The sequence below is a fragment of the Plectropomus leopardus genome, chromosome 14 (assembly GCF_026936395.1).
Source record: "Plectropomus leopardus strain MGB_pleo_1.0 chromosome 14, ASM2693639v1, whole genome shotgun sequence".
Lineage (NCBI taxonomy): Eukaryota > Metazoa > Chordata > Actinopteri > Perciformes > Serranidae > Plectropomus > Plectropomus leopardus.
The window spans coordinates 12,464,817-12,484,393 of record NC_142189.1 but is presented as its reverse complement, the minus strand read 5'-3'; the positions used below and the strand labels follow the sequence as shown (position 1 = coordinate 12,484,393).

Sequence of the window (19,577 nt, the reverse complement as noted above, 5' to 3'; positions counted from 1 at the left end):
TAATATAATTATATGGTATCAGAAGTGTGTAAATAAAGTGTGTGTAAATGAGCTGTATAAACATGGAAACTGTGGAAACATAAAGTGCTGGAAAGGTCCAACTTGACTGAAATTTTGTTTTTTATTATTTGCTGTAGAAGCTGAGGTTGTTAAGAAGAAGAAGGCTGAGCCAGTGACTCCAACAAAAGGTTTGTTTTTCTTTATTTCACAATGTCTTGGTCTGTCTTTTATTTTTAATCACATTGCAGTTTTGCAACAGTGGTTTACTCAGCTGTGCACATTGGAATTAATAGGCCCATGCATTTCCTTCTAGCACCTGTTATCAAAACAAAACCTAAATCTGCTGAAAAGAGGAAAGGTATGCAGCAGAAGTGTGTTTCTGTAGTGCTTCAGTAGCCATTAATATCATCATTAACACAATTTCAAAAACATGTGCAGGAAACTACCGACAATTTGTTGTTACCTTAATGCTGTCAAGTGAAATTTGACTTGTTATTCATGTTTCAGCTTGACTTTAACATTTACATGCTTCATTAAAAGATGGCAAATTTGCTAGAGATGTTTTTATGAGGAAAACCTACTGTATAATAGGCTATCATTACTAAAAAATACTTAGAGCAAAAGAAATTGATATTTTGGAGATTAATTTCTTAACACGGCTTTATTATTGGATTGGTATGAAAATAATGTAATGTAAATGTTCAAGGCAACAGAACATGATGGGCATCAATCTGAAAGATTGAATTTCACTTTTTTTCTTTTTCTTTTTTTTTTTGGTGTGGTACTTGTCTTATACAGTCTACTGGAATTCCATATTTAATGTGGGGCTACAATGATCTAATAACTTGTGTTTTTAAATGTGCCCCAATAAAAGCTGTTCCTGAAGTTGCTAAGGTGAAAGCCAAACCAGAACCTGCAAAGAAAGGTATGAATATGCTTTAATACTTTGTGTCAATGATTAATTTGTTTAGAATTATAGTTATAACTAGAATTATAGTTGCATAGAGTACTAACCTTTACTGTGCTGCTAAAATAAGCTAATGAATTACATTTTTGAATATTTCCCAAAAATAGTGGTTCCTGAAGTTGCTAAGGTGCAAGCCAAGCCAGAACCTGCAAAGAAAGGTATGAGCATGCTTTTTTATTTTGTGTCAGTTGTCACTTCATTTGTAGAAATTAAACTGAATCTGATGTATTATAGCTGTTTTTATGCTCCATAACATAATATTTCCCCAGTCTTAATTCATTAAATAATTCAGTCCATTCAAGAATTAAACTCAACCGAATAAGATGTTATACATATTTTTTGATTGCTGGCACTGACCTTGTTTGTGTAGAACGCATGAAAATATATATTAAAGGAAAGTATCACATAATAAACATCTATCTTTATGTAAACCTAAAACTTGATGCTTTTTAATGTCATAATTATCCACCAGTGGTAGCTCCGAAGGAGCCCAAGAGGAAACCAAAGCAAGAAATCAAACCTGAAACTGTGAAACCAGGTAATAAAAGAGTCATCAAATGAGCCATACTGAGAGCATGTGTAGAAATACTGTTGTAATACATGTATTCTTTTAATGAAAATACAGTATTTCAAAAAACATTAGTTGTTCTTTAGTGCAGAATGGATGAATGAAATAATTTACAAAAACATTATGTAACTAAATGGACCAGATATTTTTAACACTTTTTTGAATGGTTATTAAATATTTTGTAAACTGTCTGCCTTAATAATATCCATCCAAATAATGTTTATAAATAGCTTACAAACCACTCATTAACCATTAACAAAGTGTTGCAGATATCTTGTCCATCTATCTATTTAATGTTTTATGATTTCTTACAGGTTTTCAAATCATTTGATAACTATTATGAAATACTTGTTATACTATATAAAATGTTATATTGTGTGTGACAATTGACTATTAAAGTAATCGGTAAACAATATTAATTACGATTTTATTGTTTGTTAATAGTAAAATAATTAATTTCCTTAATTATGGTCATAAAATGTTTCCAGAAGTGTGACACAATGAACACTTTTCCACAATTTATTCTTTATATATATCTCAAACTTAAATGCTTTATAATGTCATATTTTTCCACCACTTGCAGCTCCCATCGAGGCCAAGAAGGAACCAAAAGAAAAAATCAAACCTGACGCTGTAAAACCAGGTAATGCAAGGCCATCCATAGAGTCGTTATGATATGATGATATGATGTTTTCATCACAATACAATATCTGTAAACATTAGCTGTACTACAGAAATGCTTAGGTCCCGAAGAAGGGCCTGAGTGGAGCCTAAACAGGGCTAAATAGACTGACAAGTCCTTTATATTTATCACCTCTTATTTCTGTGAAACTGGTTTATTATCATTGTCTTTTTATTTCAGACGCTGCACCCAAAAAGGCTGCAAGGAAGATTAAAGTGGTCAAGAAGGAGGTAGCGTCTGTTGTGAAGAAGGAACATCTTAATGTCACAAAAGCAGGTGAGATAATACAGTATGTAAAAGAACAGGTCACAGTGACATTTTATTATTGTGGCCAGTATTTTATGAATCTTGCAGAGACAAAGGTTTATGTGAAGTTAAGATGAGCTCATGATTTTTATTTTTGAATATTCCCCAATAATAGCGGTTCCTGAAGTTGCTAAGGTGAAAGCCAAACCAGAACCTGCAAAGAAAGGTATGAGCATGCTTTTGTGTCAACTGACAATTCATTTGTAAAAAAAATAAAATAAATTGAATCTGAGGTTTTTTTTAGCGATTTAAGTGTTTCATAACCTAATATCTCATTGATCTTTTATTAGATAAATCCAGAATTAAAATATACTTAGATACTATACCTATTTTTTGTGTAGCATACACATACAAAATTACATATTCACATGAAGTTTCATATGAAAAACATATATTTATATATACTCAAAAGTTAAGGGCTTTCTTGTGTCATATTTTTCCAGCAGTGGTTCATCACAAGGAGCCCAAGAAGGAACCAAAGGAAAAAGTCAAACCTGAACCTTTAAAAGCAGGTAATGCAAAGACTCGCAGATGATAAAGTCTGATTGCGTAGCTAATCGTTTCAGTCAGAGAGGACTGTAAAAATCGCAGAAATCATAGCTGAAACACTGAAAATCCTTCCACCAATGACTTTATACTGCATTTATATCCATGAGGTTAGGCTAAATAGCAGAGGCAGCTCTCCATATGTAATGCAGTGTAGTTCAATAACACCACAAACTTCAGCCTGAAAAATCAGAAGTAATAGGAAGTAGGTTTTCACATGCATGGATTTTGCCTTTCTGCATTGGTGCAAACATAATCATAAGAGGAAAATGGGGGGTCTCACAGTACAAAATGTAAATGAAAGTATAAAAAGAATGTGCAATGTAAATTGTACAGCGATTCACTGTATGTAAGGCGGCATTAGTTTTGGCAAAGTGGACCTAAACCGAGGGTATATAAACACGGTTTATGGCACACACAAATAATGTTCTTTAGAAGAAAAGGGTTAACTCTGCAGATGTTTTTGATGTCAACTCTAAAAGTAACTTATTAAAAGTCAAAGCTCACTTTGTGCCTCGTTCTTTGACACAGAAGTTCCAAAGGAAAAGGCCAAAGTGGCTCCTGCTAAGAAAGGTAAAACTTTATTAGTAATTAAGTTCTTGATAACGTTTTTATTGTGAAAGATAAACATGATTTATTACTGCAGTGGAATTAAAACTATCCTTCTGTTAGAAACACTTTGCTTTTGACACACAGATGCTGCTGCTCCTAAGGAAAAGGCCAAACCTGTCATCTTGAAAAAAGGTAAGCGTGGTTGATGTTTTTAATATACATAATATATATATCTCAAACCATCTACATCTTGCTGCAATTCAAAAATGAATCAGTATATTATTTCCAAATTTCTGCTCTCAGAACAAGAGGCCAGAAATGCCTCTATAGTAAAACCGAGGGTCAAAATAGTGCCCATGAAAAAAGGTACATTTTCTTCACAGTTTCAGATTTTTCCCCATTTTGCTGATTTGAGTCAATAAAACTAAGCATTTGTATTTTATGTTTTCAGAAGTCAAAGCGCCAAAAGAGAAAGTCAAAGCAGTCTCTGCAAAGACAGGTAGGACATGTTTTAGATATTTCAAACACAAAAATGTGTTTGGTTTTGCATACCAAACGTCATGCATGTATGTGTTTTATTTAGCAGTAGAGGTTCCAAAACAGAAGCCCAAACCAGCTCTGACAAAGAGAGGTGAGACAAATCTTTGTTTTTGGCTTTATCGTCCCAACGTATCATCTTATTTTCAAAAGTGACAAACACGAGATCTCTTTGCACAGAAGCTGCTCCACTCAAGACAAAACCAGCCCCGGTAGTCAAAGGTAAGAGGACAATAATCGGCCTTTGTGTTTAAACAATGAAGCAGTAGATTTTCCTACACATTTGTTTTTTTCTTACAGAGGCACAAGTGCCGCACAAAAATGTCTCTGTAACAAAGGAGAAGGTGAAAGTTGTGCCACTCAAGAAAGGTATGTCTTTTTGCCAGCACACTAACTCTTAATATTTTTCATATGCTCTTTTATTATTCAAAATGCCAACTACTCAGTGTTTATAAGTTTTGAATTTTTAAACGACAACAAAACTGGTGCTTTCAATTATTTATTTTTAATTTTTGTTTACTCTTTTATAGTGCCTGTAACTCCAAAAGAGAAAGTCAAACCAGCACCAACAAAAAAAGGTAGTTACAGTACTTAATGTGGTTTTACCAATCAAACATCATCTAATGATCACCTGTAAATGATTTTCTTGTATATTTACAGTAAGTTAGTGGCTGCTAGGTTGCCACTAACTTACTGTACTACTACAAAACTATTGGAAATGCACTGTAATGCAACATAAAGTATACAGAAAGATACTGTAATACTACAAAACAGTCACCTGTCATTTCAATAAGCAAACCAAATAGTGTTTTTATTTAATCAATACATTTCAAGTTTAAAAACATTTTTATATTATTTTTTTCAATAACATTTTTATTCATATTTTATTACTGCTTTTACTATTTACTGTAATAATATTTACTTATTATTTTGACGGTCTGATTATTAAACAATGCTTGAATTATGTGGTGTCAGGAAAATTTGTGTGTAAGTAAACTACATCAGTTCTCTATTGACATGGACACAAAGTGCTGGAAATCGCTACCTTGACTGATATTTTTGTTTTTATTTTTTGCTTTAGAAGCTGAGGTTCTCAAGGAGAAGAAGGCCGCACCAGTGACTCCCGCAAAAGGTTTGTTTTTGTTTATAATTTCTTATTTTTAATATGTTGTAGTGATGTTTATGATGTGGTTTCTTACTAAACTGTATACATTAGAATTAATAGGATTGTTTATTTCTCTAGCACCTGTTATCAAAGCAAAACCTAAATCTGCTGAAAAGAAGAAAGGTATGCAGCAGAAGTGTGTCTCTGTAGTGCTTTAGTGGTGCTTAACATGTGGCTAAGGATGAAAACAGTAAAGTTTACAAAATCATCATTGATAATTTCAAAGATGTGGGACAACCTACCCAAAATGTGTTGCTCTCTTTTATATCAAGACTGTTTCTCCACTCTGTTACATATTTCATTTGTTTCAGAATTGATCCCTCTTATGCAGGACAAAAAATGATTTAAGTATCAGTACATAGGTAAATAAATTAAGACTGAGATGTGACACTAAATATACAAATATACATATTTTTTTAAAAGTATAAATAAATAAAATAATAAGAAAAATTTACAAATAAATTAATTAGTTAATATGAAATTACAAAAAATGCAGGATTAAATAAATGAACATGAAAATAAATAATATAAATACAAGTATAAATATATCAATAAATATGGAAGTAAAAATTAATAAATATGTAAATAAAAAAATACATGGATGATTTAAAACAGGAATAAATTAACATGCATAAATGAAATAATAATAATAATAATAACAATAACAATAATAATAAATGAATTCATAAATGCATATTTGAATAAATACAGAAATAAATAGAAGCTGATAATGAAAGTGAACATAGTCTAATTATATATCTACATTTCTGTACAACTACGTGTATATACTGGTTGTATTTCTTTGTCTTGTATGCAATTATTTCAGCATTTATTTATTTCCATGTTTATTTATTCCATGTTTATTTTACAGCCAATTATTTCTTTATTTCTGAAATTCATCTTTTCCAAAGTTATTGTTATTCATATATTTATTTGCAGTTTTCAGTGTTGAATATTACCTTTTTTGTCTACCTGCCACTGTGGCCGGTGGACTTTAAAAAATCTATCAGTCACAACAGATTGCTGTTGTTCTTTTGGCAGGTGAGCAAAGAAAATCTAGCAGAAACGTGCATATTTTACCAGCATTTGGCTTGTGGCTGGTGCTTATTACCAACCCTGGCTGCTTGTCAATTGATCAATTTTCGTCCTCCAAAATCTGCTGTTAGTGCACGTGGACACACCTGCGTGCCGGTCACGCCCTCAAGCTTACCTATAAAGCACCTGTGCTGGTGTATAATCAGGTTGCTTGGTGTCCGGCGGGTACTGAGTGGTGTGTGTGACGGTGTGTGTGTATTCACTCTCGAAAGCCTAAATCTAAAGTAAATCTGAAAGCATGGACTCTGACTTTCAGTGAACCTGTTCTGGTTGAACCCGGTCCGGTTGTTTCCGGTCCGGAGGATACCAGTCTGGTTGATCTGGCTGTCGTGTCGGCATCTCTCTGCCTTGGGTGAACAAAGTAGCTCGTGGTGGTTTGATGCCAAAGTCCCACCGAGCCGTGCTGCGGCTGTAAGGCGCTTGGTGGGGCCCGTGCTGCGCGCAGACTGGCTTCGACTTCCGGTCCATATGGATCGTGGTCTGGTTGATCCTGGTCGAGACGGCAAAGAGAGCTGCACAGACTGCGTACTGCTCGCGGTCGGCAGCTCAGTAGCTGTCGGTGTTGAGTGCAGCGCCAGTCGGCTATCTGCAGCCAGCTCTCCCCTCTCTCTCCCCAAAATGAGGCTGGGGAGGAGTGAACATGTGCGGCTTGTTGGCCAGCAGTCCACAAGTCAAACAGACAAACTTACATGCATTTTTTACTTGTGTTTGCACTCCAGCTCAAATAATTTTACATAATTTCATTACAAAAGTTACACCTAAAGCCATTAATAGGCTGCAACAATGTTTCAGTCTACTTCATCAACAGAAAATACAAAAGGTCAAGATTTATCAAACTTGGTGTCTTTCAGTAGGGAAGCCAGTAGACAGCAAAACTGTCTTAAATTGAGCTCCATGCACCTGAATTTATCCCGCAAACCTGTTTTAAATCTGGTCATGTGCCTCCTTGATTTTAAAGGGTGTATGAAAACATAAAAAAGCATACTACTATAGGCCTATATCTCAGCATTTTGTTCATTTAAGAAAGTTTTTTTTTTCAAGATGTGAACTTAAAAGAATATCTAAGATAAGTGCATGGTGAAGACCTAAGTACGTTCACAGAGCCTTCACTCTGCTGAACTGCTCACATTGTTGCATTAGGTGCAAAGTCCCCCAAATATTTTTGTTATTCAATTAGTGTACATTTGAAAATATTCACCATTGTGTCACAAATTAAGCTCATGGGTAGCACTGTCTCATCACGCTGTGTCTCAAAGAGTTCCCCGTATGTATGGAATAAATAATAGAGTGGAGAAAGAGTCTCGCTGAGATAGAGAGCATGAGGTTACATTGTAACCTTGATTCTCTGAGTAAAGAGACTCTCTCCAGCTTTTAGACCAGAGACAGTTCTGATCATAGTATCTGTGATTACATGCCATTGATAACTTTCTAGGTGAATCTTGGGGCCAGGCAAGTGTCTTAAAGAAGTATCTTTGTAGCCTAACAGCAGGGGGTCAATCCCCATACGTACAGAATATGTTACAGAGTGGAGAGATGGTCTGTAACCTTGGTTCTTTGAGTGAAAAGCCAACACAATGTCATTACGTTACATTAGTGTTGTCATTTGAAAACTGATGTTACTCAACTTCATTTTAATAGGTACGTGCTTCACTATAAACTGAGACTATGAGCTGATAACTTGATATTTTGGGGTTTGCATGTTCTTTACCGCAGATATTATATGCTTTATCTAAACTGCATTGCATAAGTGTGAAAAGCTTTCAAGGCTTGAAACTTTTCAGATAGTTATTATGACATTTTCCCTTGTTTCCTTTAATGTAGAAGCTGCCGTGAAAGAAAAGGCAAAGCCAAAAATCTCACAGAAAGGTGCTGAGTAATTGTACTTTCTATCTCATAATATTTTAGAAAATTTAGTGTTAGTGCATTTTTCAATTTTCACCATGTTGTGGCAAGGGAGGATGCAATTGCTTATCAAAAGGCAATAATCGTCTGGCCAATGTTATTTTTTTCTTTCTCTTTAGAACCAGAGGCCAAGCCAGTTCTTGCCAAAAAAGGTAAAATATAAAATCCATCATTTCTAGGCAAAACAACCCGATCTCACTCCGATCTCACATTCTCACTCCTGGGAGTGAGAATGTGTTTGGCAAAACTATCCTTAAAACAAATTATGTTCATTACACTCAGCACCTGAGGTTACAAAGGCGAAGCCTAAGCCAGCTCATGAAAAGAAAGGTAAATGTTTAATTAAAACAAAACCGCAATTCACAGACAAGATATAGTATGTTATATTATGAATATTCACATTTTTTTCCATCTGAATTAGCTCCTTCTAAAACAGAGGCTGAAACAAAGAAGGAAAAGATCAAACCAGCCTTAAAGAAGAAAGGTAGCCTGCCTCAAAATCATCTGCCTGTAGATGATTTTCTGGGATTGTAACTTTAAAAAACAATTGGTATCCTGTTAAATGCTAATTATGCACTGTAGTGTGACTAAGGTAACCATAATCAGTCTAGATGGCTACTTACTAAGTATTAAAAATGCTCACATTCTTATAGAGCCCAAAGTTGCAGAGGACAAAGTCAAACCAACTGTTGAAAAAGGTACAAAAACAACATTTACTTCACACATTGTCATGTTTGGTGACAAATATATTAACTGAATCATTCACTTTAATGTGATGTAATTAAGCAATTAATAAAATTGTATTAATTGCATTTTCTCCCAGCATTGTCGAGGAAAAAGGCCAAACGAGTCCATGTTAAGAAAGGTACAATAGCAGTGCAATAGGAGTAATCTATATAACAATTGTATGTGATTGTGATTACAGCGAGTCATAAAATGTAGGTCACTCCATTCTGTAAAAGCTTTGATTGGATTTTTCAGGAGCAAAACAAGCATTTTGCCTGTGAGATCAACAATAAATCAACATTATGCACAGGAAATTGAGATTGATTTCTTTGCAGCAGCTCCATAGGCAAACAGCTGTTTTTATACAATGATCCTGAGAAATACTGTATGCATGTTTAAACTGGTATAGTTGGTAGATTCTCAAAGCACTGCATATTTTGTTCAGCTTTTATAATTCACCTCTTAACTTTGACAATAAAGAGCTGAGATTCCAAAGCAAAGGCTATCCGACACACTAAACATTAACAACGTGCTGTAAATGTTGAAATGTGTGAAACACAACGCTTCTTGCCCTTTGCTCTACAGCGGAAGATTACAACTAAAATAAAACATGCAGAGAATATGAAGCAGGTATTGCACAGAGCCAGACACATAAAAAGTGGACAAACCTACACAAGTAAAGTGGTTTTCCCAGAGAACACTTTTTTCTTTTTTCAAAAAAGCCCCCAAAAATGAACATATCCATATGTTGAACTTTGTAACACTAATCGCAGCTTTCCAGTTGTGGATTCCTCATGCTGTTCCAGCTGTTTTGTGCTTGTAGTCAGTCAGCTGTGTTGTGGTGATGCTGTGGCTCAAGCTGCAATATGCATCATTGGAAATTGAACTAATTGTGGCTTCCGCTCAAGTTCTTTTTCCCAGTTGCTCAAGTCTGACCTCCGTTTCCCTTTTGCAGAACTAGAGACTCCTAAAGAGAAGGACAAACTGGCTGCAGTGAAAAAAGGTACCGTGACAATTACTTTAAAGACCACCACTCTGCCCTACAAATGCTAAACAGCTGTCACTACAATTTGGTCAAAAGTGGTCAAAACAAAATCTGCAAGACTACATAATCTGGCAGTGAAAACACTTAACTTCTGAAATGCTCCCATGGTATGTTGCTATGCGGCAGATGCAACAAAACCTTGATGCAGCTGTGTCGAGTCCCAGCTCCCTTACATTTAAGATAGTGGCTAATATAACAAAAACGGAGACTAATTCATCTCGTAGCGTGCCTAACTTTATTGGATCATAAGATATCAGATATGGAACTGATCTTCAGATGCTCTGATTTAAAATGAGAACCAAACTTTACGATGAATATTAGTTTGAGCCACGATTAAGGCCAAAATTTGGTCTGCAGCAGTCAGTGAGGCTTTTATTTTAAGCAGAGCTGAATTCTGGAAGACTTGTGGCCCCTTCTGGTTGGTTAAGAGGAGAGGAGTCTGCAGGTTTTTTAATAATTGTCAATCACTGCAACCAGTTGACATTCTTACTGTCATAAATGCGCACACAATATATGAGGCTGGTTGGTCCAGTAGTTTGCGAGATTAGCTGTGGACTGACGAATACACACATGCAAACTACACATACACACTCAACCAAATGCATGATCCTCTCTTACGCCTGGCACAGTTAATAAACAATTTTCCTCATACTAGATATTTAATTGTAGTTACTGCACTGCACTGCCTAAGCAATGTAAAGGCAAATCATTGATCATGGTTTTTAGGCATGAAAAATACTTTATGAATACCTGTTGCATAAATGCATTACCAATTCTCTACCTGTAACACATTTTTTTCTGGAGAGTCAAAACACTTTTTAAGCCACTTTTCTCAGTTTCAGTGTTGGCGTAGTTACTGCGCTTAGCCTTTGTAGGGCAGCATTATTTAGATCAATTTATTATGGAACAAAGATACTGAGTCAAGGTTCTATAGAATATTATAAATGCTTCAACTTTACTGCCAGAAATACTTCCACTCATAAAAGAATTGTGAATATCTATCATATTGCATTTTCTTCCTGATGAAACAGCTATTTCTAAGGAAAAGACCAAACCAGTCCGTGTGAAGAAAGGTACATTTGTAGTGCTTCAGTAGAGGCAGCACTTCATGTAACCATGTCATTCATGGTAATCTGATTACAATGTGTAACCTGAAGGCTGAGAATATTTTCCTGCTGAATGTGAAAGTGAATCCTTTATAGAAAACATCCAAATTACGATTGGGTTTTTATTCAGCAAGACAATACTCTGTTACAGATTTATAGACAATAATTTACAGGAGCCACAGTCCATTTTTTTGTCTATAAATCATACGCTTATAGAGAGCAAGTGTATAGTTTAACAGTATATCCCTGTGGCTTACTGGACTTGCATGCAAATTGTCATAACAACCCAAATCCTATGGGGCAATAGGCATGCATTTTTATAACAACAAGTTTGAAGTAAATGAGCCACAGCAAACATCAATGCCATCCTGTAACCAGTAAAACATGAATATATGCTGCACTGGCTGACACAAAATAAGCCCCCTTCACATTCACCGAGGGTTAAAATAAAACAATTTTTTTCTTCGTAGCTGATAATGAAACTATGTTTTTGTCAATTGTCAATGCTCTTGCCTATGTGTGTTTGTTTCATATTTGTGAAACAGAGCCGGAAGTTTTAAAAGAAAAGGTCAAACCGACTGCAGCAAAGAAAGGTACTGCATATAACCATCTTTTAATTTGATTCCATCCAGTAAATCTACGCTGTTCAAGTCAAAATACTTGATTTGTCCCTGAGGGGCAATTTGCAGAAGCGCATAGAGTGGAAGAAGAAAAGCTGAAGATAATACTAGTGCAAAAATAAGCTGTACACATTGATAAATTAGTGACATGAAAATTATAATAGTGTGATAAAGTAGTATACATTTGTTAAAACAAAAGAAACAAAAAAACGTATCTTAATTTGGTAATAAACTGACTGTGATCAGACACAGTAGTTAACAGTACACCTACGACTGTACACTGTAGACCTGGGTTATTGACTGAAAGCTAAAGGTATAGTGTACAATCAATATTGAACATTGACATCATCAAATCAGCAAAAAGTTGGAGTGAAATTTATATTTAAAAAATACCATCAGCAGTTGTAGTAACACATTTTGGATCTTTTACTAATAATAGTTATTGATCTTGTGTTGCTATTTACAGAAACTGCAGCAAATTTTTTACAAAATTTTTGTAGTTACGCTGATGACATGCTGCTACATATTTCACTTATACTTGACAATGACAATGCCCTGAGTTCCCTGACTACTGGGATGGCAGTAAAAATTGGATAAGCAAAAACTTTTTGAAACTAAACAAAAATAAAACTGAAGCACTCTTTGTTAGTCCCAAAGCTGAAAGAGATCTACTCTCTCGCAACCTTGTGCATCTGGCTCCAGAGATGAAATCTGGAGTAACATGCATGGGCATTTTTTTAGATCCAGAGTTTAATTTTACTTTACACATAAAAGGTGGACAAAACAGCTTTTTATTACAAAAGAAACATCGCCAAGGCACAGCCGTTCTTACCATATAAAGATGCTGAAAAACTTGTAAGGCACTTTGAGCTGCACCCCTTCACGTGAAATGTGCTCTCTAAAATAAAGTTTATGATTATTTTTACAGAAGACAGAGTTCTTAAAGAGATACAGCCATCAGCAAAGAAAGGTATTTGTTAAGCATCTAAATTCTGTCTGTTTAATTACATCACTGGAGCCTTGCCTGATTTATGCCTTTTTAAAAATCCTCTCTTTCTTGCAGAAAAACCTGCTGAGAAGAAAGTTGCTAAAGAGGAAAAAGTAAAAGAGGGGAAAATAAAAGGTACTGTTTAGCAGTAATTTAAGATAATATAACACTGTATTGTTTTATGGGTAACATTGTGTTCTGTGTTTGATAGAAGAGCCGTCTGTCTCGGACAGCTTTCAGATGGAAGGTGAGCACAAACTCTCCCCTCATAACTGAAATATCACACACGCGTGCAAATTACACTGAATGCCAGAGAGAGGCGAGGAACATAGTGTACTGAACTGTACTTTACTGTCCACCACAGAAGAGCTGCCCTACTTCCAGTGTTTCTTTGTGGACGAGGACGAGGCCCAGTTTCCTTTCTACGCCTTCTCACCGCTGCAGATCTGAAGCTTCAGTCTGAGTTTTACATTTTAGTCAATTTTACTGATAACGACAAGGTCACATCGCGCCCCGCACTGCTGAAACGCAGCCTGCTGTTCACTGTTGGACAGCAGAGGATGATGGGTGATTTTAAAAGATGGACCGATTTTATTTTACTTCCAGTTTTGGTTGAGCTCTCGTTCCAAATACATGCAGCCAGTGTCATTCCTTTCCATTTTTTTTAATTTATTTTAAAAAAAAATGTGTTTATTTGTCATAAATTTGAAAGGTGGATATCGTAAGAATGATGGAACAATGTAGTATAATACCTCCTGTGGATCATTTATATAGATCACAGAAACACATGCAAATATATATGATTTTTTTTTTCTTTAAGAAGGAACATAGTTTTGTAAACAGGGTACAAAAATGGCCACGATTGTAGATTCAAGGCAGATGGGTTCAATTCCCACATTTACTTGAAAAGTGGTTTGTACATTACATACACTTCGATACATTTTTATGCACCATCATCAGTGCAGTTTTAGCTTTTTCCTTCATTAGATTGTAGATGGCAATTTTTTTATGCTCAACCTATCTGTATTTTAAAGCCCTACAATCAAAAGTTGAGCATTTATACTGTTTGTGCATATTTTCATGATTCTTTCAGTCTTTTATTTCTTATACATATTCCTCTGTTTAATGAAAGTTTTTTTCTTTTTTTTTCTATTTATGCTATCTTTCAAAAGGAATGACCACACACTGTATACAAGAGCTCCCAAACATACTCATAAACCCTTTAAAGTCTTATTAAACTACCTACGTGTGCACCAGCTCTTCATTTTGACATTGGTGCTAAAAACAAGCTTTGCCCGCACTGTTTGAACAGGGTTTGAGCATCAGATTCATTCATAACTGGATGACATTTTGGAAATTATTTTTCCTGCTGCTTCCAAATCTTTTACATTTGAATTTGATGCATCTTGTTTTAGTCACTGAGAGGGCGACTAAGTCTTTTCTTGCACTGTTATTGAGCAAGCTGGAACATTAAAAATAGGGCACATGAGATGGATTATTTTTGTCAGTCAGCAGGGATTTGGATTCCTTGATAGACCAAAAACACACTCTTACTAACGTTGGTCAGTGGCTGTTGTAATTTTTTAGTAACCTTTTGAACAAGTTCTTATAAAAGAGACGGAGAACATCATGAGGAAAATCGCTCCAAGTTAAAGTCTTTTATAGTGTCATCTATTTTATTTTTAACATATAACATATGAATGCATATCTCATATCACGTCTGATTAACTGTGCTAAAACAAACAGTAGTCATATGACAGTTTATGAATATCCTGTGCATGTGACGCACAGTGTGGGTGATGATTTAAGATGGATTTCAAGTCACATATTTGAAATCTCTGAAAAATGACAGGAGATGAGGACAGAGAGCTGTGAGAATCGGCTCGTCTGCAGGTTTATTTGACAACCTGAAAGTGGTCGTTGACATTGTTACGTTGAAGCGTAGCATTAAAATGAAACATGTACATCTTTGATTATATACGCACGACGTGTTATCGCACTCTAAATGGATGCAGAGGGCGTCACGTGTTTGTGCCGATGATCTCAGATGCAAACTGGTACATTATTTCTCAGTTTGTAACAGCTGTTGTTTATGTATGGCTCTTTACATTTTGCTCCATATGCTGCGTAGAAGACAGTTATTACAGCTTGTGACACTAATCCCAAATTTAATCAAAAGTAAATCCACTTATCTTTTTTATCAGAATAATAGAAAGAGTCTTTATTTGTCCATAAATGGCGCATAAGACCCTGTGCAGCTCACAGACAGCTCAGGCTCCAATAACAGTGACAGCTGCAGTTTTAATGGTGATGCTCCACTACCACTAATGTTTTCTTCCCAAAATGACAAAACACTGTCTCTGAATGTTTTTGATCTATTGGGTTTTAGTAAAGACATTTTGATTTGTGGGGACAAAAGATGAATATTTGTTTCAGTTGTTTTAACCAAATCACATCTAAAGATTCACTTTAAACATGTGCAATATATACATTAATTATCTCAGTGATCAAAGCACTGTATGTTTGTCTGACAGAAATGTGCATGATGTGTTTGTGTGTTTTTTGTTTTATGCCCACAAATGTTTTGTGACATTTTTCCCAGCTTTAAGAACGCCAACACTAAGTACTTGAACTTGTGAATTATTTGATACCAATAACTCATGTTGTCCCACAGTGGTGTTGCTAACAAGTACAAGTATCAAACCATTCATATTTTTAAAATAATCTTTGTAAATAGTTTAAGAAATGGAAGAGAGAGTTTTAACCCCTGAGCCATTACTACTGAAACTGCTTTTTAACTGCAGTTAAATTCACATTATGTACCGATTATTATATTTTCTTCATGCTTGTGAATAGAAGCAATTTGACATTAAAACTCAGCAATGTATGTGTTTCTTCTTGGCTTTCTCTAGTTTCTCTTGTTTGTTTTAAAAGAGCAGTTTTTAAGAATAATTAAGAAAAAAAGATGATGTCCTGTTTGTATGAAAGTCCATGATCAGACTCTTTCTTTGAAAAATCAAAGTAATAAATACTAAACACTTTAACGGCTTACAAACATACCAGAATTTGCACACTATAAAATGATAAATATATCACAAAATTCCAAACCAACCAAAGTTATTTGGTTATATTTCCTTTTTTTCATTGTCCAAAAATGTTATTGTTAGAAATGTTAAATGTTTTTCAAAGCCATCTCTAAACTTGTTTGTGTGGTGGAGAATTTTAAATTTAAAAAAAACAAAAACACATTTTAATATAACATATTTAATTTTGCCTTAAATCGGCCACATTTTCAGATATTACTCCATAAACAATATGCTTTAAAAAGCTCAGTGTGTTTAATGTCTCATGTAATTTTAACCCCCAAATTTCCAGAAATTTTGACTTTTAAATGAAATGAGAACCAGTTTCATCAGTGGAAACCTTGATGATATGTATGTTTGAATGGAAATGAGTGAAACAAACTGAAGGGGCTGTACAGTCGACGGTGAGATCTTCACACTGTATTTCCCTAATGAGGCCGTAGGGGGGTCACTAAAGGCCAGTTTAGACCGCTGACACAGATTCAACACAAAGAGGAAACTCCCTCCGCTCTCCTGGGAAGCCCCTCAGAACAGAAGAAGCTACTAAACTATTATCTCTCACTGTTTCTCCAACATGGACACATTAATCTCCCTTTTTTTCGACCCTCTCAGAGTGAATATTGTTACATAAACTCGTCTGAGCTTGTTACTGTTTTCACCCCAAATACTTATGCAAATTTGCCTGTTTTTTGTGAGAATAGGGGCAAATTTTGGCAAACTATAACTGGAGTGATTTAGATTGAGATTAATTCAGAGAGCAACAGCCGAATAAGTTCCACTCCAGTTACCATGGTTTCTTTGTGTCGCATGCTATTCAGAGGTGGCCAAAATCTTGGCAGCCTGTGCGTTGGGATGAGAAGAATGGCCACTTGTAGTCGCAGTGTTCAGGACGCAGGACACAGGCTCACACGGCAGGACAGGGAGGCTTTGAAGAGGCTTTTTAAAATGTGGGAAAGGTGGAGGATAGATGAGGCAACTTTAAAATAAAGATGAGCTTTAAAGAGATCACAAAGGTTTACTCTCAGACTCTAATTTTAGATTAGAACTACTATCCGTACAATATTGGATTGACACGTCTTGCACAGTGTCCTCTTTCCGCCTGTCATCTGCTGTGCCAGCATTCAATCACGGTTGGTCCACACACCATCGAATGATGCCTCTACGTAATGACACCACAACTAAAACCGGATTATCCCGAGGCGGGTGACATCAGCACCCCCACCCCCCTCCGGCTCCAAGTCCTCTCTGACCATCTGGGGGTTACTAGAGGACATTCATTCCCATGAGTTCAATGGTCACACTGGGCCGCACCGTCACCCTGCAGCTGTCACCTGGAACTGACCCATCACAGGGAGAGCACTGTTCCCACAACTTAAGAGACGACACATTTCAAAAGAAATGTGGAACTGCATTTAAAGTTGCACGAAAAAGAGAGCTCTGTTGAGATAAAGTGATGAAGCTTTATCACTTTTACAAACTGAAAAGTCTGAGGCGTTAAGATTTAGTCAAGTCAGTTTATTTTTCCCTTTTTTTTTCACATGTGATGAAACAGTTTTAGGCCCTTCACAGTCTGAATTTCTTACAAAAGATCTTATAAAAGATTTCCCAAAATATTTATCTCATGTTACAAAAGCAAATCAAGTGCAAATTATTGTAAAAAAAAAAAAAAAAAAAAGATGTTAAAAAAGGAGAACACCTTGTTGATTTTGCAGTGCAGGGATGATTTGCTCATTCAAGTGGGGAAAGTTAGGCTTTCTCGTATGTGCGGACCGCCTCGACTCCTTCAAAAGATAAAGTCTGTGAAGCAGAAAAGAGAAAAGGTCTTTTATTACTTGATGCAAATGAACACTTATATGTGTTTTTTTAAGGCAAGGTCTAAAAATCATTCACACTTTGAGTCCTCTGACAGCAAAGGTAAGGGCAGTTCAGGTTATTTGTAGCCTGTGGCACATTTCAACAGGGTAATTACGTCACCTTATTTATAATGCAAATGGCTCCATAAACTAAGCTTGGAAAATTACTTTGATTTGTTTCAAAAACATGGGAGGAAAGCAATAAGCAACTAAACAAGACATGGTCAAAAGAAATAGTAAAAAATAAAAATAAAAAATAAATTCAAAAGTGACAAAATAACCCCCAGAATGCTTATTTATTTATGTTTGTTTGGTTTTTTTAACATAATTGTAACATTAAAATCATAGTAATCATTAAAAAATTTTGCTGGACATTTTTTTATCCCAACTAATTTTGAGGTCATTTTCTTTCCAACTTGTACTATTTTTTTAAATTTGTGGGACATTTGCCAAGTTGGTCATTTCTTTTTTATGCCCATGTTTTCAAAGGGTCAAACAGCTTTAGAGAGGCATCTGAACACAGAAAAAGAAAACTGATGTCAAGCCTGGTTTCAGAGGGTTCAATTTACCGCCACCATCTTCCCATCCTTGATTTCTCTGACAAATTTGGTCTCCTTGCCGTCCCACTTCTGCACCTGCACAAGTTTGTCTCCCTCCATGGTGAAGGTGGACTGCAAATACAAGCACAGTGTAATTTAAACCATCTCAAGTCAAGCAAGAGCAGCACATGTTGCAGTGAAGATTACACAAGCCTGACTTTTCACTCAGCTTACTTTGACGTGTCGGTCATCAGGTGTGACCTCGTCAAACTCCTCTCCGAGTTTGGAGGAGATCTCAGTGTTCTTGAAGGTGCTCGTGGTTTTCACCACCACTTTGTCCCCATCCTGGCTGATCACTACTGTGGGTTTGGTGACGTTGCCAACTTGTCTTGTGGCAAAACTAACACCTGTCAAAATAGTAAGCAATGCATTATGCTGGACAAGTCAAGACAGTAACAGCTTTTTACTCATTTTCAGTACTTAAAGAATAAACACATGGGCAAAAAAACTACATACAACATTTCTTACACTAAAAGTATCCCCGTTTCAAGGACAAAATAAATAATCTTACCAAGTGCCTTCATGTATTCATCAAAGTTCTGGCTGTCCACCAGTTTCCATGTTGCACAGAAAGCATCAACCATTTTTGAAGATGTTATTGGTCCAGTTCAGTCAAACTGTCAGACAGCCTCGGTTCTCCGTGCACTGAGTCCTGCAGCTTCTCTGCCTGCAAAATTAATACTGTGACAGAGGGCGGGGAATCGAGCGGCAGCGAGAAAGCTGATTGGATGTTCCAGACGCTTCGCGGGCTGTGATTGGTCAACGCAAAATGTGCCGTTAACATTATTGTAATATGAATAACGAATGTGCTGTGTCGTCTCCGTGGTAAACATGAAAATAAAGGCAGTTTTTGGTAATTATTTACCACTAAAATGCTTTACTTTTTCATATTTTATCATTATCACATTACAAAATTACACAGAGATAAAGAAGGGGTTCAGCCTAATTAAAATGACATGACTGACAGTTGCTACTGTATACCTTTATTATTCATAAAATATTTCCTGCAGATTCAATCTGACACCAATACAAACAGAAATCCACTGCCATAACACAGCGAGCGATCAATAACACCAAGGATGTAATCAATAACACTAGTAAATGATGCAAAATGAAATCTCACTATTGCTGAGTATATTGTCAAAAACAAAGAAAGTTAAATTTATACTTGCAAACTCTTGGCACTGATTAAGGCCAGATTTTAAACATGAAACAAAACCTGCAAGCAGCGTTGCGA

General features: G+C 35.7%; 2 protein-coding genes across 48 annotated transcripts in view; one reads left to right on the top strand and one right to left on the bottom strand.

Moving 5' to 3' along the window:
* LOC121953592 (uncharacterized) overlaps positions 1 to 15,729 on the top strand; it is a 33,895-nt gene extending 18,166 nt beyond the window's left edge. For 8 of the 47 annotated variants that reach the window (XM_088087918.1, XM_088087908.1, XM_088087906.1 and 5 more), the window contains 32 exons: positions 138 to 188; positions 314 to 358; positions 875 to 925; positions 1,075 to 1,125; positions 1,440 to 1,505; positions 2,119 to 2,178; positions 2,398 to 2,493; positions 2,639 to 2,689; positions 2,967 to 3,035; positions 3,601 to 3,642; positions 3,766 to 3,813; positions 3,925 to 3,987; positions 4,073 to 4,120; positions 4,205 to 4,252; positions 4,339 to 4,380; positions 4,459 to 4,527; positions 4,689 to 4,736; positions 5,240 to 5,290; positions 5,402 to 5,446; positions 8,240 to 8,284; positions 8,440 to 8,472; positions 8,603 to 8,650; positions 8,742 to 8,804; positions 8,974 to 9,018; positions 9,144 to 9,185; positions 10,002 to 10,049; positions 11,123 to 11,164; positions 11,743 to 11,790; positions 12,746 to 12,787; positions 12,881 to 12,940; positions 13,017 to 13,052; positions 13,170 to 15,729. In XM_088087918.1, coding sequence (XP_087944044.1) covers positions 138 to 188; positions 314 to 358; positions 875 to 925; positions 1,075 to 1,125; positions 1,440 to 1,505; positions 2,119 to 2,178; positions 2,398 to 2,493; positions 2,639 to 2,689; positions 2,967 to 3,035; positions 3,601 to 3,642; positions 3,766 to 3,813; positions 3,925 to 3,987; positions 4,073 to 4,120; positions 4,205 to 4,252; positions 4,339 to 4,380; positions 4,459 to 4,527; positions 4,689 to 4,736; positions 5,240 to 5,290; positions 5,402 to 5,446; positions 8,240 to 8,284; positions 8,440 to 8,472; positions 8,603 to 8,650; positions 8,742 to 8,804; positions 8,974 to 9,018; positions 9,144 to 9,185; positions 10,002 to 10,049; positions 11,123 to 11,164; positions 11,743 to 11,790; positions 12,746 to 12,787; positions 12,881 to 12,940; positions 13,017 to 13,052; positions 13,170 to 13,255 — 1,682 coding nt within the window. In that variant the 3' untranslated portion in view covers positions 13,256 to 15,729. The remainder of the gene's footprint in view (positions 1 to 137; positions 189 to 313; positions 359 to 874; positions 926 to 1,074; positions 1,126 to 1,439; positions 1,506 to 2,118; positions 2,179 to 2,397; positions 2,494 to 2,638; positions 2,690 to 2,966; positions 3,036 to 3,600; positions 3,643 to 3,765; positions 3,814 to 3,924; positions 3,988 to 4,072; positions 4,121 to 4,204; positions 4,253 to 4,338; positions 4,381 to 4,458; positions 4,528 to 4,688; positions 4,737 to 5,239; positions 5,291 to 5,401; positions 5,447 to 8,239; positions 8,285 to 8,439; positions 8,473 to 8,602; positions 8,651 to 8,741; positions 8,805 to 8,973; positions 9,019 to 9,143; positions 9,186 to 10,001; positions 10,050 to 11,122; positions 11,165 to 11,742; positions 11,791 to 12,745; positions 12,788 to 12,880; positions 12,941 to 13,016; positions 13,053 to 13,169) is intronic. The other 39 variants (XM_088087939.1, XM_088087932.1, XM_088087926.1 and 36 more) reach the window with 36 other exon arrangements.
* A 1,815-nt stretch (positions 15,730 to 17,544) lies between these two features.
* Positions 17,545 to 19,006, bottom strand: fabp7a (fatty acid binding protein 7, brain, a). Its single transcript, XM_042500532.2, has 4 exons — positions 18,852 to 19,006; positions 18,515 to 18,687; positions 18,311 to 18,412; positions 17,545 to 17,685 (listed from the first exon to the last, which is right to left on the bottom strand). The coding sequence occupies exons 1-4, from the start codon at positions 18,922 to 18,924 to the stop codon at positions 17,635 to 17,637; spliced, it is 399 nt and encodes a 132-aa protein (XP_042356466.1). The 5' UTR covers positions 18,925 to 19,006; the 3' UTR covers positions 17,545 to 17,634.
* Between the last annotated feature and the right edge of the window lie 571 nt (positions 19,007 to 19,577).

Bases quoted from the DNA above. Each gene is read 5' to 3' on its own strand.
- fabp7a (XM_042500532.2), bottom strand. From the start codon at position 18,924: ATGGTTGATGCTTTCTGTGCAACATGGAAACTGGTGGACAGCCAGAAC. The intron at 18,688-18,851 runs GTAAGATTATTT...CTATTTTGACAG, and splicing joins TGAATACATGAAGGCACTTG to GTGTTAGTTTTGCCACAAGA. The intron at 18,413-18,514 runs GTAAGCTGAGTG...TTGTATTTGCAG, and splicing joins CTGATGACCGACACGTCAAA to TCCACCTTCACCATGGAGGG.